This window comes from Thalassophryne amazonica, chromosome 19 (assembly GCF_902500255.1).
Source record: "Thalassophryne amazonica chromosome 19, fThaAma1.1, whole genome shotgun sequence".
NCBI lineage: Eukaryota > Metazoa > Chordata > Actinopteri > Batrachoidiformes > Batrachoididae > Thalassophryne > Thalassophryne amazonica.
Window position 1 is genome coordinate 54,543,884 of NC_047121.1, and position 19,485 is coordinate 54,563,368.

A 19,485-nucleotide genomic window follows, 5' to 3' on the forward strand; every position below is an offset into this window, starting at 1 on the left:
GATCGCTTGGTTTAGACGGGCGGCCAGCTCTAGGAACAGTCCTGGTAGATCTAAACTTCTTCCATTTACAGGTGATGGAGGGCTTGATTTGATTTACAAAGCCATTCAAGATTATTGTGCAGTAAATCAAATACATGAAACAACTAAGTCATGGCTTTGACTTTTAACTGGAATTATGAAATAGTAAAAAAAAAAAAAAAAAAAAAATAGTTGCTGAAAAATTGTGACAATAAATTAAATTGTGTCACACCTTTTATTACCTTATGATAAAGCTGAAAGGTGTCATTTTGACAGCAAATCCAATTTCGTACGAGCATCATCAATCTGTATCTATGTTTGCAGTTTTAAAGCTGCAGCATGTAGGATTTACTCTCATCTAGTGGTGAGGTTGCAGATTGCATTATGCCATTACCGGTGATGATTTTCATTTTTGCTTCTTTGGTGATGGAGATTCATACTATTTTGCCTTCTGTCATGATCACCAGTATCCTTCATTTCACAAAAAAGAAAATAAATAAATAAAATAAAATAGGGTTCTGAAACTTGTTACCCTGCACTAGCAAATAGTACAGTGTGTACAGTGGCACAACCACTGATTGGCTCATTCTAAGATTGATTCATTCTTACCGGTAATTATACAGCAATTAAGATTATGAATGTTATATGCCCTTTGTGCTAATAAACACCCTTAAATACAATACACTGTAGCTTTAAAATATGCCATAATTCAAAACTACAAGTAAGACAAAAAGTTGAAATCTGCATAAAATTTTCTGAATTATCTTGTTTTTTTATTTAAAAGTCTAACTTAGTTTTGACTTAATCCCATAATTTGATTTAGCTAATAATGACATTAAGACAATATCTCAGTTTATAAAAAATACAGTCTTATAATCAATAATTTTGACACAGCAAATAAAATTCTTTGAAATGCTTAAATTGATCTAAACGTTACAGGAAAACAAATTTTTGTCAAAAATTCAAAATAATATGAAGCCAAATCTTCAAAAATGTCTTTAGTTCTGAAAATGCACAAAATCTGTTTAACTCATTTTTGGAATTGCTGTTAAAAACTCAGAGGTTTTCAGGTTTTCTGATGGAAATCATAATGATGATGATGATGATGATAATCATAGAAGAGGAAAAACAGAATAACAATGGAAAAGTTTATTCATTAATACTGAGGAAAGTTGGGGTCGATTTTCCGTGCCCAGGCCATCAGACCTCCATGCACGTCTTTCACAACCATTGCGTCCAGTTCTGAGCCGCTCATCTTCTGCAGAAGCTGCACCGCCGTCTGAGAGTCGTTACCGAGCTTACAGATCACATAAACTGGAAAAAAGAGAGAAAAAAATGCTACGTGTGCCTTAAAAAAAAAAAGAAAGAAAAGAGTCACAGTAATCAGTTTTTGTAAAGCAGATGTACCTAACTTGTTGCTGTCATGCTCACTTTTGGAAGCTAATACAGAAATAAAGATCACTTCTGTAACAAACTGTTTAACCGATGGCTTCCCTCACCATCCACTTTTTGGGTGGCCGGTCCTCCACCATAAAGCTGTATAACTGTGATGCTAAAGTGTCACTTTGTATAGTTTCTCCAATTACAGTCACAGAAGCCAATAACTCCTTCTGAGTTGTCAGGGTGCCTTGGTAGCTTCCCTCACCATCCAATTTTTGGGTGACTGGCCCTCCACCATGAAGCTGTATAACTGATGCAACAGGCAAAAATTGCACTTTGTATAGTTTCTCCAGTCACAGCCACAGAAGCCAGTAACTCCTTCTGAGTTGTTCCGGTGTCTTCTTTGCTTCCCTCACCATCCAATTTTTGGATGACCGGTCCTACACGGATAAGAGCTGCACTGAAAATAGCAAAAAGAATTTGTTTGTCCACAATTCATATTTGTATCATGATCACTACCTTCAACTTGGGTATGTAACATAAGCATGTGGACTGAACCTTTATTTGGGGAGACATGACCGTCTCATTGGGGGACATTAATGCCAAAGCCCATTTGACCAGTGAGGGACTCTCAGCGCACAGCTGTACCTTGTAATTTTTTCTTTTTTTCTTTTCATGTCCTTTTTTATTCAGCTGCTAGTTGTACTATTTTAAATGCGCTGGATAAATAAACGAACTACGTAACAGTCTGAAGTGCTAACGTGAACCTAATTTAGCAGACTGATAAGGACACCTCCGCACCTTCTGAATATACAAAAAAATGTGTCCAAAAATGAAGTTTGGAATATTCACCACAAAGCCGACCAGCTGCTCACGGCTGTTTTGGAAAAGCGTTGACCTGGCAACCCTGTTACAACCTGTTCACTGTCCAAAATAAAACCGGACTCTCTCAGTCTCCGTGAATATTAATTGACCTGTACGTTGCCGCGCTAAACGGCATTCTGACGCCTCACCTGGAGGCTGACAGTCGCCTGACATCTGCTGCTTCAGATGACCGAGTCGCTCCTGAAGCAGCCGGATGTGCTCCTGTTTCCTGTCTGCTAAACTGGAAAGTGGAATGTCTGGCAACATTGTAAGGACAAATGCAGAAAAACTGGCAACATGAAAGAGGTGAAGTATCACATCTGGATCACAACCAAACCAAACCTGGCATCAAAAATGCTCCTTTAACAAATGTGTACGTCTGAATCTGACTTGTGAAAAATAATGTTCCAACACACAACATGGCAGAAAGGGACGGTTAACGTCTTCATCCACAAATATCAGCGACTGTCTGTCTGTTCTGCTGCTGCAAATCCTAAACGTTCCTACAACACAGATTTTCAACAATTCTTAAAAAAAAAAAAGAGGCAATAACACAGATTCCTTTGCAAAGCTTACAAAGGATACGAAGAGAAAAGGGTAACTGGCATATATCCACCTCCACCAGAGGGCGCACATCCAACAATAGATGGGGCACTGAGCTCTCCATTATTGATTTATAATCCTGGAAACATGAAAAATAGAATTCAGTGCACGCACGCACACACACACACATACGACTGTCACACTGAAATAACAGTATGAGCATCTCTGACTTCAATGATGTGACATATTTCCAACTGAAATGAGATTTTGCATCAGACTTAATGATAGTTGAACAGGTAACTCAGTGAGCCAGGGGTCAGACCTGAGTTTGTTTCCTGATCCACGCACAACCGCCTGTCCGCGACCCGCAGGGAACGAGCCAGCAAAATAGCAAAAGGAGGTTCAACCAACTACAAATAAACTTGTACCTAATGAAGTCGCCTGTTGGTTATATTTTTAAGGGCAAAAGAGCTTAAAGTACATACAGTGGTCCCTCGTTTATCGCGAGAGTTACGTTATAAAAATAACCCACAATAAGCAAAATCCGGCGAAGTAGTCAGCTCTATTTTTTGCAATTATTATATATGTTTTAAGGCTGTAAAACCCCTCACTACACACTTTATACACTTTTCTCAAACAGGCATTAACATTCTCTCACTTTTCTCTCCTGTGTAAACACTCTCTTTTTTCTTCTTGGTGAGAAGATTATAAACAGACACACGCAGAACTCTCCCTTCACTCACTGCCTCCGGAGGTACGGATGCGGGACCCGCAAAGAATCCAAGTCCTCTCTCGGTGGCCATGGAGCTCTGCGGCTGCGGTCAACATCCGCATCAAAACAGCGAGCGTAGTCTCTGGACCTGTTGCCAGATTTGGCGCAGCTCCGCATAGCAGACAGGAGGGCGGTGTGAGTGGCCTGCTGCTGCGTTTACCAAGCCCGCAGACTCAGTAAGCACATCAGAGGCAGTGAGAGCAATCGCGGTGATGCCGACCGGTGCCGGGACCGGCCCGCCTGATAAGGACGCAGAACACAATGCTCTGTTTAAAAAAAAAAAAAAAAAAGCATGCAAAATTGCATTAAAAAATCTGCAAAACTGCGAGGCCGCGAAAGGTGAACAGCGTTATAGGGAGGGACCACTGTATTTCATTTTAATGTGATATTAGATGGAGAAGAATCATTTTATTTTTAGGAATAGGAAAGCGGTGTACCCACACGAATCAGGAAAATTTATAGAACTCAAAGCAAATTCAGGAAAAAAAAATGTAAGTACAGGAAGCAGAAGTGTTTCTAATTGAAGCTCATTCCACAATCTCCATCTATCTCCATCCCCATCTCTGTACAGCGCGAGTAAGCAGGTTTGAACGAGCCAATTCTGCAGAAATATAAACAAATGCGATCCACGAGCACCGGTGCAGTGCCAAAGACAACGTGTTATTCTTTCCCTTCAAAAATCTGCAGCCACTGTTTTTAGGCAGTTTCCCCATTTAGGGTCAAGTCAACGTGCTGAGATGGAATCAGCTTATGAATACACGTGAAAATTGTGAGTAATCACATGGTAAACATGAGTAAATACATGAAGTCACGCAAAGGCCTGGAACAGATTTTCTACCTGCACCGTGATCCTTTGGTCTGCGGAGAGGAGGTTGAGTCTGCGACACTGAAACATACAAAATAAGGAAATACCTTAAAATCTCAGACTTTTAAAATATATTTTGTCAGCAAAAACCATGTTTGTGATGCACTGATGCATGTCATGGGTATAATTATATATATATATATATATATATATATATATATATATATATATATGTGTGTGTGTGTGTGTGTGTGTGTGTGTGTGTGTGTGTGTGTGTATGTTTGTGTGTGTCAGAAAAATGGAACATCTGCCTGAAGTAGGCAGATTTACCATCCAGTCAGTGGAAGTGTTCTGCAGGTGACAAAGAGGTCTGTGGGATATTACATAAGCAAAACAAGTGTACTTTTAGGATTCAGAGACTTGATGTAACTGGTGACTCATCAGTTAGTCCTCATTATATGCTCTTTTAATCTGGTGATTTACAAGCTGATAGCTTTTTATTGATTTTGAGTTATTGTGTGCTAACTACCTGGGAACGATATTTTGAGGTTTACTCAATTCAAGTCCAAAATTTACTCAATTTCTCCAAGTTTGCAAAGAACTCTGCTGGTTAGGAGACAGATACAGCGATACAAGCACATCAACTGTTTCATTTCAGTTCCATTGTAGTGGTGTACAGATGCAAAATTATTTTAAAAATAAAATGTAAAAAAAAAAAAAAAAATACAATTAATAGGGTCATTTGGACAAACTGAGTAATTCTGACCAAAAATGTGGGGAAAGTGGTATTAAATGTCTTTTTTTTATGTCTTCTCCTGAAATTGTTTCAGGAAACCATGACTGCATAGTGATCCAAGTACTGTCTGTCTGGACAAAATTCCAGGAAAATTCCTGGAATGATTTTAGAGAAAATCAGCAGATGCCAATTTTATTTTACTTTTTACCTTTCTGGGGGGGGGGGGGGCATGGGGAGCCCTTGAGAATCATTCAAGATGGATGAAAATCTTTGTGTAGGTTGACAGATAAAGGATCTTACATTTAGAATTACAGAAAATGTTAATGGATTTTTTGCAATAAGTTGAAGACTGCGAAAAATGCCTTTTTTTTTTTTTTGCTTTTCTTGAGGGCCCACAGGGATTCAAACAGAAAGTCATTTGGGGAGGTGATGGTCTAATGCAGGGGTAGGCAACCTGTTCCAGAAAGAGCCATGAGGGTGCAGGTTTTCTTTGCAGCCACTGACTCCACCAGGTGATTTTACTGATTAATATCACTTTGAGCAGATGGAATCAGTTAATCAGTGAAATCACCTGGTGGAGTCAGTGGCTGCAAAGAAAACCTGCACCCTCATGGCTCTTTCTGGAACAGGTTGCCTACCCCTGCTCTAATGATTAAGCATTGGGCTTGAGACCAGAGGATCCTCAGTTAAAATCCCAGCCTGACCGGAAAATCACTAAGGGCCCTTGGGCAAGGTCCTTAATCCCCTAGTTGCTCCCGGTGTGTAGTGAGCGCCTTGTATGGCAGCACCCTGACATCAGGGTGAATGTGAGGCATTATTGTAAATTGTAATGTGACTTCAATTAAATTTATAAATATTTTTCCCAACTGTGTGATCCACATACATCCTGAAGAACCGACCTTATCTGTGGCAGAAGATCCACAGAAGGTCTCATAGTCCACCAGCTGGGTCACAGTCGGGTTCTCTCCGCACACCGCACAGCCGGCCTGTTTGGGCCGTAGCTTGATGGACCTGAATCTGGCACTGACAGCATCAAACATCACCAGCTGCTGGCTGCAAGACGCTAGCACGCCTGGTCACGGAAACACCTACTCAGTGAAAGGACGCAAACTATACTGCTAATTTGTGGAAGCATCAAATCAACAAATCAAGAGTAACACGTGAGAGTTCAACAAATTGTTGACATTGGAATCAAAACATTTCATAAATGAGCACTTCCACCTAACCTAACGCAGAACAATAAGACCACGGTGGTCGACAGCCTTCCAACAGAGGCCGCTATAGGCAGGTCAAGGCAGGTTAAGGATTACACAGTGGTCCAAAATAAAGTCTCCTGGATTCAATGGCCTATTTCACCACATGACAGCTAAGATTATATCATCTTTATGATCAAACAAACACTGTAGTGTACTTTTTGACATTATTAGAGTGTTTAACCCCGTTTAATCCATAATGGACCCCACCTGCCTGGTTATGTCACTTCTGTTTTTGTTTTGGTTTCCATGTTTCACTTCATGCATTATTCTGACAGTTCTCTTCCATGATTGTTTTCAGCCACTTTATTTCCATGTTTGTGCACACCTGAATTGTCTCCCACGTGTACTGAAACCCATCTCTCATGTCCCTAAGTGGCACTAAGTCTCACAGTTCATTGTTGTCGACCAGCATTCATATCTCTTAGTGATTCCTTGTTGCTGACCGGTGTTTGTTTCTGTTTAACCTCATTTCCCTGTGGATTAGTTTGCCTGGTATGACTGCCTACACTGCCTACACTGCGAGTTAATCTATTTACCTGCCTTTTGTAAAGTGCCTAGGTTTACAGCCTTTAAGGACACTGCTGCCACGTTGACTGAACTTCTGTTTGGACCACTGGCCTATACTCTAGAACAGGGGTGCTCAAGTTCGGTCCTCGAGAGCTACCTTCCTGATACTCTTAGTTGTCTCCCTGCTCCAACACACCTGAATCCAATGAAAGGCTCATTAAAAGTCTGCTAATGAGTCTTTCATTGGATTCAGGTGTGTTGGAGCAGGGAGACAACTAAGAGTATCAGGAAGGTAGTTCTCGAGGACCGAACTTGAGCACCCCTGCTCTAGAATTACCTCTGACTAATCCCTCCTCTGCCACACTGACTGATTTACTGTGTTTGATCTCGGCCTGTTATAGGATTCTGGACTCTTCTTCCAGTTTGTTCTCTGCACTGGGGTCATCTGTACATCTAAAGCTGTTACAGACTATAGCTGCCTCTCTGAGAAGGTTATCAAATGTTGTTGTGCAGACTGCAGTATACTGACGCTGGATTGTAAGTGTCATATTACCACTTTAGTTGATAGAGATTCGATCAAAACTGACAGCAAGTATGTACTATCGGTCAACAGGCTGAAGAAGATACTCCGGGTAAGGTGAGAGGAAGGAAAACCAAAGGATACAGACTTGACCAGAGGCTATCTTGAGAACTTCCAGTGCCTGAAAGCAGCCCATCATCCCTGGAACTGAAATCAAAGTGGAAACGTGGGTAATATACAAACATTGGCTTTTGGGAAAGTAAGATGACTCACCCACTCCTAACACCCCTCCGTCAGAACAATTGGTCACAGTCTCTGGGGGCGGCGGGACTGGGTACAGACATCTGTAACAGGGGCCTCCACGGTAGTTATATACTGTCAACTGAACAGCAAGAAGGTTTTCACTTTTCAAGGTTTTACATTTTTGACCTCTGAGGATGTTCTGAACCTTACCTGTCCCTCCATTCTCAGGGCGCTCGCTGACACCAGAGGTTTGCCACTGAGCACGCAGGCGTCATTCACAAGATAACGAGTGGGGACATTATCTGAACAATCAGCCACGATGTCATATATGAGATCACGATTTCAAGGCATCACTGAATCCATCAATATAATAGCGTATTACAACTCTGAATATCAAGCAGCCTTGTACTTCAGAGCAGGCAGCTCAGTGGATCAGCAGCTGGTCTGTCTGGGCTACAATCCCACTCATGCTACCTGGTGTCTGTGTCCTTGGACACAACACTTAATCTGCATTGTCCCAGTCCACCCAGCTGTAAATGGGTACCAGCTTTTGCTGGAGAAGTAACCAGAGTTGGACCGGTGAAGTGCAACACTGTCCAGGGAGACTCGTAGACTCTCGCCTGCTTCATGCTATGAAATCCATAGATAACCACCGGTACCGATGGACCTCTGGGCCTATATAGGACTTATTCTTCCATCATTCCAGTCCACCCAGCTGTAAATGAGAACCAGCCACAGCTAGAAAGTAACCTGTGATGGAGTGGCATCCAAAGCAGATGGAGTCATGGAATCTCATTGCTTCATACCATAGTCTCCAGACATAAGCACTGCACACGGTTGACCTCAGGAACTATGCAGGTACTTTCATTGTACAGTGTATCCAAAAGCCAAGATTTTGGACATTTCCGCATCTGTGGACCTCAAGAGAGCGCTGCCACAAGTAATGCAGAGCTTTCCAAGCACCCTTGACAGCAGTGGAAGATGGTCATCCTTGCTGAGCAAGAGGACGTTCTAGCTGCCTAACCTCAAAGTCACCTTGAGTCTGGACCTGGGCGTGGGTGTGCAGTGGTTGACACCATCTTCCAGGAATAAGACCCTCACTGCCCTTTGGTGGTTCCTCCTTCTCTAGAAATCCAAATGGCTTCTTCCATTCTTCTACTGTACACATGCTGTCCTACAACTGTAGACGGCAGCAGAATTACACCCACAGAGTGTAGACCCAAGAGATCTTCTTCTCCCGTTTTGAGCTTTGCGAGGTGCTTGAAGGTAGCTGGAGTGCCGATCCTCCTAACATCACACAAAACGCAGGGTGGAGGACCACCTGGACTTCCAGACTTCCAGATGCGGTTTGATGTCACACCTAGAATATACATATTGAGTTGATGTCTACTGTGGGTTTTGCAGTAGGATACTGTTGAATGAGTTGTAAGGCGTTCTCTGAGGACAGCTGCAGGTGGTAGGGAACACATTCCACTGTGGAGTTCAACCTACGGACACAAAGTTACATCCATAAAAGATCTGATCTGCATTAAATCTGGATGCTGAAATCTGATCCCACTGATATCTGACGTAAGCGTGTTCACAACTTACTTCTTTAGCGGAGCAGGTAGCTCAGTGGGATAAGAATTTGGGGTACTAATAAGTAGACCTGGGTTTGATTCCTGGTAACGCTGCCTGTCTGTGTCCTTGGACAAGACACTTTATCTGCTTTGTCTGAGTCCACTCAGCTGTAAATTGATACCAAGCATGGCCGGGGAAGCAACCTGTGACAGACTAGTGTCCCATCCTGGGGGAGTCAAAGACAAGAGTCTACAAGATCTGAAGCAATGGAAAGTGAAATATCAAGAGGGACAGCTTGAGTAGAACAGTATGGAAACAAAGTGAGAGAGGTGAAAGTGAGATGGTTTGGGAATGTCCAAAGGAGGAATGCAGGGTATGTAGGGAGAAGGATGCTGAGGAGGAGCTGTCAGGCCGGAGGAGAAGGAGGAGGACAAAGAGGAGGTTTATGGATATGGTGAAGGATGACATACAGATGGTCAGTGTGAGCACAGGGTGAGATGGAGACGATCATCTGCTGTGGTGTCTCCTAATGGAAGCAGCTGAAAGAAGATCAAAAGGTGATCATAAAGGTTTCAACAGGACACTGCTGCAATGACAATTTTTCCACTAAAACAGTTAGTCCACTGTTTGAATTATGATTTCAGAAATTATAGAAAAGACAAACATTATTTAGAATTGGAGTTATTGTTGTTTATCGCATCAACAAAGCAACAATTAATCACAACAGCCCCGATTCCTGACGCTGTGCTGTCTGGCAGGGATTTCATTTGGGGGGTGGTGGGGGGGAGCATAATTTCCAGCTGTTAAGGTGTGTGACAAAGCATTAGCACGTGCTGGTTGTAGAAATAGCGCCCTCATGTGGAGAAGAGTGCATACAGCGTGTGCTGACCCCAGAACAATCAGTTTACTGTGACTTTCTAAAATAACATGTTTACACAATATTTGCAGACTGGAGAGAAATACACACCCAAAAATATAACCTGTGGTCAGACTGAAGCGCGCCAGAGGACACGACACAGCCACCGACAGGTTTGGAAAAAAAAAGTACAACGTGATGTTTTATAGAAAACATGCTGTTCTGGTTCCTGGAATTAATTCAGAACAACACTGAGAACTTCAGGTTCTGAAACCTGAAGAGACGGTTGTGAAAAAACAGCTTTCTATTGCACAAAGAAATAACAGAGTCCACAATGATAAAAATATTCAATTGACAGTAACATAAAAAATCTCAAAAAGAGCAAATACTCACATATAACAAGAACTCTAGGAAAAAAAAAAACTATCAACTCTTATTAATTTTATAAAGCAAACAATACCAAATTTTGGCAGCTTCTCAAAATGACATTTCTCTGAAAGTATTATTATTATTTTATTTATTTATTTATTTTATTTTTGGTTCTGGACAGCTTGAAAAACAAAATAAATAATTAAATATGTCCTATTGGCCTTTCAGATTTGTTAATGACTTGATTAAATAATTAATCTATTAATGATAGAAATAGTTTCTTTGGCTGCTCCCTTGTTTTCAGTCAGCGTCACCACAGCACATCCAAGGTGGATCTGCATGTTCATATGGCACAGATTCTGCACCAGATGTCCTTCCTGACCCAACTCCACATTTCATTGAGAAATGTGGTAATAAATGTGTTTTTGTTTTTTGGCAGATGGATACACCCTGTGGTTTGTGCACGCTGGAGACAGTTGAAAGCACACTACGGACCAACGAGTACACACACTGAGACATTACCTCCTGACGGCGTTAGCAGCAGACAGAGCCTTGGCCTGGCCCTGGTTCTCCTCGCTGTGCAGCACCTGTCGGTGCAGGTTGGACAGCTCCACCTCATCATAATCCAGCAGGCCCAAACGCCCTGACAAAACACCAAAATAAGACCACCCCCCCCAAAAACAAACCCTTCAGAATGCACATCAAAATCATCAGGCAAAAGGTAAAGTCAGGTGTACGTACCAATGCCTGCTGCAGCCAGATACTGTGCCAGAGGGCAGCCGAGTCCTCCACAGCCCACAACCAGAACCGAGGTCTTTGCTAATTCCAGCTGCCCTGAGAACAATCACAGATCATCATAATGTCCCCAAAAGGCACCACAAACAATCTGAGGGCTACGGTTCATCCTCACCTCGTACGCCAAGCTCAGGAAGGAGAAGCTGTCTGCTGTACCTCATGATGTCCTCGTTGCAGAGGACGCTTTTGGCTGTCACGGGCGTCAGAGACGTCACCTCGTGGTGCAGCTGCAGCACGGACGAGTGTCTCTAAAAATCACAACACAGACGAGAATTATTAGACAACACATCTGTTTAATGGCTACAGGACATACAGCAGGGCAGATATGTGAAGCCGCTGTGGTTTTTTTTGTTTGGTATATTATTTAAAAAATAAACGTCATGCCAGCTCAATTATTTTATTTCATTTTCCAAATCAATGTAATTGTGGTTGGAAAAGATTCAGCATGCAAGAAAACAGAAAATGGTGCTTCATTTGTATCTTTGAAGTGTAATTTTCTGTTTTCTTGCACACTGGAAACAGAAACCAGCATTAAAACCATACTTGCTATTTTTTTATTTTATTAATTTTTAAGGAAATAAATTGAGCTTGGTTTGATATCTAATTTTTTTTTTAATTATATGTCAAACTAAATCTGCAAAATCTGGCCCTTTGACCATAAAACACACAATCATAGTGATATTTTACACATATCTGCCCTGCTAATATTGACAGAAAAACAATAAATGATGAATAATGTTACATAATTTTCTTCCATTTCTAGCTGAATTTCAGAATAGCTGTTACGTCTGACATTCCGACCCTCTTATTTAAGAAGGAAAAATAACAAATCTTCTGTGGTCAAGACTGAATTAATGAATGAAAAAAAAAATTGAGAAAGCACTCAGAGCGGGCATACCTCAGCCGAGGCCATGTGTTCCAGAAAATATGTTGTGGATCAGATTCAAAATAAGATCTGTTGTTTTCTTGGACATCATCCAGCTGCTCACCATGTTTCATCAATATGCTGTCACAACTTTTTTATGTTAAATGTTGCTATGTGCCAAAGATTCTTCAGGGTTTTAGTTACAGAATATATTCCGTATCACACACAAAATTGAATCACTTATTTGCCGGAACATTATTTATGCGCACACCAAATTCCATTGAAATCCGTTTGTTATTTTTTGGGTTATCTGCTAAACAACAAACCAACAGACAAACAAACAAACACTGGTAAAAAATATGACCTACCTGCTGAAGGTCATAATTGACAAACCATATCAGTAATCATGGAATAGTTCCACTCGGACTGAAAACTGAGGTAAAACCCTCTTGCCAAAAATAACCAGGTGATGGAAACTGAAAGGACCTGCATCTCGGGGAAGGGGGCGTGGTAAGAAGCAGGCCAACATGTGGGCGTGTCAGATTATGAATATAAAACGATCCATTTCAGGTATTGTTTCTTTATTTTACATATTTAGCACAACAAGTCTCCTTTAATCTGACTAACAAACAGTCAGCTTCGTGTTTGAGGTTCTGTGGTTATTGATGGTGCATAATAAAGATGAATAAGATAACTACAGACCGTTAATATGTGAGATATAAAATCACCTTTTCCAGCTGAGACAGTTTGTCCTTCAGAGCAGAAATCTCTTTGTCTTTCTCTGCGAGCAGAATCCTGAACATTCCGCTCTCCTCCTGCTGCGACATAACAACAACAACAAAGTTTTACCAAAACTAAGGATAAAGACGCCGTTTGACAACACGCGAAGCCGGCTGAAAACTTCCGGGTTGGTCACGTGGAACAGGACCACGTGTTTGACGCAACGTAGTGACGTTCAGGATTTGAAAAGAAATACATCCTTCACATTCAGAAATATTCAAACACGCCAGTCGACTCAGTCTGTTGTTTTTATTGTTTTATTGTTGTATTTGCATGATGTGTGATTTACACATCAATAAATGAATTGTAAATTAATTATGAATTACCATAATTTCAGAAAACAAGAAACAAGCCATATATATATATATATATATATATATATATATATATACACTCAACAAAAATATAAATGCAACACATTTGGTTTTGCTCCATTCTGTATGAGATGAACTCAAAGATCTAAAACTTTTTCCACATACACAATATCACCATTTCCCTCAAATATTGTTCACAAACCAGTCTAAATCTGTGATAGTGAGCACTTCTCCTTTGCTGAGATAATCCATCCCACCTCACAGGTGTGCCATACCAAGATGCTGGATTAGGCACCATGATTAGTGCACAGGTGTGCCTTAGACTGTCCACAATAAAAGGCCACTCTGAAAGGTGCAGTTCTGTTTTATTGGGGGGGGGATACCAGTCAGTATCTGGTGTGACCACCATTTGCCTCATGCAGTGCAACACATTTCCTTCGCATAGAGTTGATCAGGTTGTCAGTTGTGGCCTGTGGAATGTTGGTCCACTTCTCTTCAATGGCTGTGCGAAGTTGCTGGATATTGGCAGGAACTGGTACACGCTGTCGTATACGCCGGTCCAGAGCATCCCAAACATGCTCAATGGGTGACATGTCCGGTGAGTATGCTGGCCATGCAAGAACTGGGACATTTTCAGCTTCCAAGAATTGTGTACAGATCCTTGCAACATGGGGCTGTGCATTATCCTGCTGCAACATGAGGTGATGTTCTTGGATGTATGGCACAACAATGGGCCTCAGGATCTCGTCACGGTATCTCTGTGCATTCAAAATGCCATCAATAAAATGCACCTGTGTTCTTCATCCATAACAGACGCCTGCCCATACCATAACCCCACCGCCACCATGGGCCACTCGATCCACAACATTGACATCAGAAAACCGCCCACCCACACGACGCCACACACGCTGTCTGCCATCTGCCCTGAACAGTGTGAACCGGGATTCATCCGTGAAGAGAACACCTCTCCAACGTGCCAAACGCCAGCGAATGTGAGCATTTGCCCACTCAAGTCGGTTACGACGACGAACTGGAGTCAGGTCGAGACCCCGATGAGGACGACGAGCATGCAGATCAGCTTCCCTGAGACGGTTTCTGACAGTTTGTGCAGAAATTCTTTGGTTATGCAAACCAATTGTTTCAGCAGCTGTCCGAGTGGCTGGTCTCAGATGATCTTGGAGGTGAACATGCTGGATGTGGAGGTCCTGGGCTGGTGTGGTTACACGTGGTCTGCGGTTGTGAGGCTGGTTGGATGTACTGCCAAATTCTCTGAAACACCTTTGGAGACAGCTTATGGTAGAGAAATGAACATTCAATACACGAGCAACAGCTCTGGTTGACATTCCTGCTGTCAGCATGCCAATTGCACGCTCCCTCAAATCTTGCGACATCTGTGGCATTGTGCTGTGTGATAAAACTGCACCTTTCAGAGTGACCTTTTATTGTGGGCAGTCTAAGGCACACCTGTGCACTAATCATGGTGTCTAATCAGCATCTTGATATGGCACACCTGTGAAGTGGGATGGATTATCTCAGCAAAGGAGAAGTGCTCACTATCACAGATTTAGACTGGTTTGTGAACAATATTTGAGGGAAATGGTGATATTGTGTATGTGGAAAAAGTTTTAGATCTTTGAGTTCATCTCATACAAAATGGGAGCAAAACCAAAAGTGTTGCGTTTATATTTTTGTTGAGTGTAGTACCCCTCCCAGGGACTCCAGGAAGGTCGGGTACTCTGCACTGCTGCTCAGCCCGTAGGCCGAGACAACGGTGAGAGACCTGTCCCCGACCCGAAGGCGTAGGGACGCAACCCTCTCGTTCACCGGAGTGAACTCCAACACTTGGCGACTGAGCTGGGGAGCAATAAGCAATGTGACCCCAGCTCTCCGCCTCTCCCCGTGGGCGACGACAGAAAAATGAAGCGTCCAGCCCCTCTCCAGGAGTTGGGTACCAGAGCCCAAGCTGTGCTTGGAGGTGAGCCCGACTATCTCTAGTCGGTATCTCTCAACCTCCCACACAAGCTCAGGCTCCTTCCCCCCTAGCGAGGTGACATTCCACGTCCCAACAGCCAGGGGCTGTGAGCATGGACCGGGCCGCCGGGCCACCCGCCCTCGACCGCCACCTCTCTGCACCCGACTCCCATGGCCCCTTCTGCAGGTGGTGAACCCACAGGAGGGCGGGCCCACGTCACTCTTTCGGGCTGAGCCCGCCCAGGCCCCATGGGCTAGGCCCCGACCACCAGGCGTTCACGCACGAGCCCCAACCCCAGGCCTGGCTCCAGGGTGGGACCCCGGCTCCGCCATACCGGGCGACGTCTCGGTCCTTGATCTTTTACTGGTCATGGAGGTTCTGAACTGCCCTTAGTCTGACCCGTCACCTAGGACCTGTTTGCCTTGGGAGACCCTACAGGGAGCACAAAGCCCCCGACAACATAGCTCCTAGGATCATCCGGGTACGCAAACTCCCCCACCATGATAAGGTGGCAGTTTTGTTTTTTGTTTTTTTTAGTAAAACCCTTCACTATTTTAAGCATTTTCTTTATTTGCCTCTCACATGCCTCAGGTCGTTCAGACTTTTTATCTAAAACTCTTCAGCTTCTGTATTGGAATGGACAGCGACACTGCAACTTAATCGCAACAAAAGTCAAATAAATTTGATTCAGAGAAAAAAATGGCAGGAAACATGGCCTAGAATAAAATATTATTAATTCTGTATGTTATTTTCACGCTTATGTAAATATAAATGAAAATAAATTGAAACTGAAATTTTGCCTGCGATTTAAACAATATTAAAGTGTGTGTGTGTGTGTGTGTGTGTGTGTGTGTGTGTGTGTGTGTGTGTGTGTGTGTGTGTGTGTGTGTGTGTGTGTGTGTGTGTGTGTGTGTGTGTGTGTGTGTGTGTGTGTGTGTGTGTGTGTGTGTGTGTGGCTCGCATACAGTATCTCTCTGTCAGCTCGGCCTCAGCTTTCGGATGTGGTTTATCCGCATGGCACGATGATGTGCTGCATCTTTTATTATCAAAATTTGGGGGATTAATTTTCAAAACCTTTATTTTGAAGTCACGGAACGCTCTCACCCGCCAGCTTCGACAAAGATCGTCGACTAAGATAAACCACTCTCTGCCTTAAACAGATGCCTATCTCTAAAGCGTTTACGGGGGGAGAGATGGAAAAAAATTAATTAAAGAAATAAATAATAGCCTGAGAGATATGTGAGTCACAGACAGACACACAGACGCTTCTTGCTTTATTATCATAAAGCCGAACGTTCTCAGCGCCAGCTTCGACAAAGATCGTCGACAAAGATGAGTCACTCTCTGCCTTAAATCACCAATATCACCAATATGTTCACGGGGAGAGACGGAAAAAATAAAGAAATAAATAACAAACAAATAGTCTAACAGATATGGGAATGTTTCACACGCCAGCTTCGACAAAGATCGTCAACAAACCTCTCACTTTTCTACAATCGTCCTACGGACACTGACCAAGTTTATTTCTAATAGCAGCCAGACGGTGTTCAAAGTGCTTTTCAGTAAAATCAAAGATTCACAAACACACACATATAATAAAATTAAAACAGCAGATGAAAGCAAAACATGTCACAGCACCACGAGGTGTTTTTTGTTTTGTTTTTTGTTTTTTTTTGCTTAAAATTTAATTTGTTTAAGCACAATGCACTACTTATTTTGAAATCCGAGACGGTTGACCATCCGGGTAATTCGTTAGTAACATGCTTAGCAACGCCAGTGAACAACGCCTGCAACTGAAAAAAAAAAAAAAAACTGCCATCGGAGTGAGGAGATAAACAACATCAGAAAGTCCGAATTCAGAAACTCTTTTAAACTTTCACATTGAGCACGGAGGCCAAGATGCAACAACCTGAGGGAGGTGTGAAGCATCCATCCGGCCCGGCTAATGTCACCATCACCGTCCAGGACAGTAAGTACAACCCCCTGATCTTTTCTGAGTGCACACAGGGCTAAATGTCTTCTGTTGTACTAATGTGGACCACGTATTTGTGTTCTGAAAAAAAAACCAAAGCTGTCTCCAAGACTCCTGGGGGAGAATGACACACATCTGATGAAGCAACTGGAAGATATGAAAGATGACTTACAGAAAGAGTTGGCAGCTCTGATGGACTATTATGACAAAGACGTGGAAGGCACAGAAGAAAAGTACAATAAGGAGCTGGAAGAACAGAAGGCCACCAATAGAAGGGAACTGCACAAACAAGAAGCCAAATTTTTGAAAATGTTGGAAGAACAGAAAGCCAGCAGCAAAAGACAACAGGAGGAACAAGAGGGCAAATTCCTCAGACAGCTGGAAGAACAGAAGGCCGCATATGAAAAGGAGAAAACATCCAGGAGACAGAGTCCTTGGGTTTATGCTTTTGTTGGGCTCTGTGCTGCTGCAGGGTTCCTTTCAGCTAAATGTCTCACAAAATAACAAAGACTGCAGTGAAGGGTGACTCGACTACTGGGATAAATAAACCTTTGTGTTTATTTGTTTATTTAAAATCAATATAGTTCACTGTAATCATTTTAAATAAACATTTACAATGTGCTCCTGTTCTCATCTTCACAAATTTGTGTGTGTGTGTGTGTGTGTGTGTGTGTGTGTGTGTGTGTGTGTGTGTGTGTGTGTGTGTGTGTGTGTGTGTGTGTGTGTGTGTGTGTGTGTGTGTGTGAGAGAGAGTGAGTGAGTGAGAAACAGCAATTTTTGACTTTTTTAATGAAGTGTCCTGTTGACCCATGATGAAGAAAATTTCATTAAAAACTAACAACTACACAGTTATCAATGTACTTTACAGGCGTGCAAACACACACACACACACCAGTGCTACTTTTATGCCTTTAGTCCCAAGTTAGCAACATTTTATGAATTAAGTTAATTTCAAATGTACTAACATATTAAAGTTGAAATCTGAGATTTCATCCATCCACATTAAAACTACACATTTCCCAGGCTAAATGAGATTCATCCTGAAAGAAAGTCCTGTATTGTGCCTTGTTCTAGCACATGTAAAATGACAGTTGATTTCTTTTGAAAAATACATATTTTACAGCACTTTATAAAGATTTTTGTATTTTTATGGCTTAATTTTGCATATCCATTATTTAGATTTTTTTACATTCAAGCAAATTAGCAATTGCACAGTTAAGTCCAGAACAAAAGAGTAAAAAAAGTTAAATGAATAATTGGTCTGTTTTCATGGCGATTTACAGGACAAGAGAAGGAGTCAGAGTCAGTGAGTTAAAAACTACTGCATAGTCAAGTCTGAAATTTGGGGTTTAAATGGACACCAATGAGGCCCAGTGGACCTCTTAATTTATACCAGTTTGGCATCTCTTATTACGCAAATAAATTAATGAAATTAAACAGACCGGCCTATTCATTTGCTTGTGAAGTCTTGTTGCTAATTGCAGGGTCTCGCTGACCACTGGAGGCCGCTGTTGCTTGTGTCATAGATAAAACTTTCTCATGTAAAATTTGGTTTGTATAAAATAGTGTCTTCCTCAAAATACCTATCTCAAAATAAAACAAAATTATGCCTAGAATATGAAGAGCTCAGATGCAAAACCCAGTAAGTCATTTTTTTTTCAAATGGAGAAAAATGCAGTTGAAAATGGAGATTTAAAGGAAACCCTAGGTGGAAATGCACAGACTTTCATCATTAACATGACATAACAGTTTGTTCAAATTCTTTCATATTTTGCACACTGATGGTCCCCTTGACAGCCAAGTACATGTTGGTGTCAACTAAAAATTTATGGTTTTGGAGATACTGGGTTTTGCATCTGAACTCTTCATATGTTACTCACATTTGGTGAATGAAAAACTTAAAACTACCTGCACAGTCAACATGTACATACTCAAAGTTCAGGACTATTTCATCCTTTTCTGAGTCTCACCCAGGATATGTGTCCACAACATCCATGATTTCAAATCAGATCTGGATTTGCCTCAAAATGTGACACAGACAAGAAGCCTAAAACTCCTTCACAGTTGTCTTGGTGGCTTCCCTCACTAGTCTGTGTCATGCACGCTCACTCGGTTTTTAGCAGCTGCTTACTGCAGACTTACCACATGATAGGCGGAGATAAACAGGCTTTGATTAAAAAATACATAAATAAAATTATGTGTCTGTCTCTCTGTATTCCTGATGATGTGAACTGAGAGAATGACCTCAAGGTGCTGCTGATCACCATAACCTGAGCTGAGCATTTGCTCTCCCAACAGCTCCCAACTCAGACACGGGCCTGCTCACAGACTGACCCTCAGCTAAGATCATATCAGGTC

General features: G+C 42.1%; 2 protein-coding genes across 2 annotated transcripts; one reads left to right on the forward strand and one right to left on the reverse strand.

Moving 5' to 3' along the window:
- Positions 1-1,148: 1,148 nt before the first annotated feature.
- On the reverse strand, positions 1,149-12,983 carry mocs3 (molybdenum cofactor synthesis 3). The gene is made up of 13 exons (XM_034159592.1): positions 12,818-12,983; positions 11,340-11,472; positions 11,171-11,263; positions 10,952-11,072; positions 9,057-9,131; positions 7,855-7,972; positions 7,675-7,783; positions 7,546-7,608; positions 6,018-6,181; positions 4,416-4,463; positions 2,848-2,944; positions 2,412-2,519; positions 1,149-1,332 (listed from the first exon to the last, which is right to left on the reverse strand). Exons 1-13 carry the CDS (start codon positions 12,914-12,916, stop codon positions 1,175-1,177), a joined length of 1,386 nt encoding a protein of 461 aa, XP_034015483.1. The 5' UTR covers positions 12,917-12,983; the 3' UTR covers positions 1,149-1,174.
- A 4,012-nt stretch (positions 12,984-16,995) lies between these two features.
- LOC117501204 (cytosolic-abundant heat soluble protein 2-like) lies at positions 16,996-17,646 on the forward strand. The gene is made up of 2 exons (XM_034160062.1): positions 16,996-17,124; positions 17,227-17,646. The coding sequence occupies exons 1-2, from the start codon at positions 17,101-17,103 to the stop codon at positions 17,629-17,631; spliced, it is 429 nt and encodes a 142-aa protein (XP_034015953.1). The 5' UTR covers positions 16,996-17,100; the 3' UTR covers positions 17,632-17,646.
- The last annotated feature ends 1,839 nt before the right edge of the window (positions 17,647-19,485 follow it).

Excerpts from the sequence above, each read along its gene's own strand:
- mocs3 (XM_034159592.1), bottom strand. The coding sequence starts at position 12,916 with ATGTCGCAGCAGGAGGAGAGCGGAATGTTCAGGATTCTGCTCGCAGAG. Across the intron at positions 11,473-12,817 it reads AACTGTCTCAGCTGGAAAAG|AGACACTCGTCCGTGCTGCA; the intron begins GTGATTTTATAT and ends TGTGATTTTTAG. Across the intron at positions 11,264-11,339 it reads TCCTGAGCTTGGCGTACGAG|GGCAGCTGGAATTAGCAAAG; the intron begins GTGAGGATGAAC and ends GATTGTTCTCAG.
- LOC117501204 (XM_034160062.1), top strand. The coding sequence starts at position 17,101 with ATGTCACCATCACCGTCCAGGACA. Across the intron at positions 17,125-17,226 it reads CACCATCACCGTCCAGGACA|CTGTCTCCAAGACTCCTGGG; the intron begins GTAAGTACAACC and ends AAAAAACCAAAG.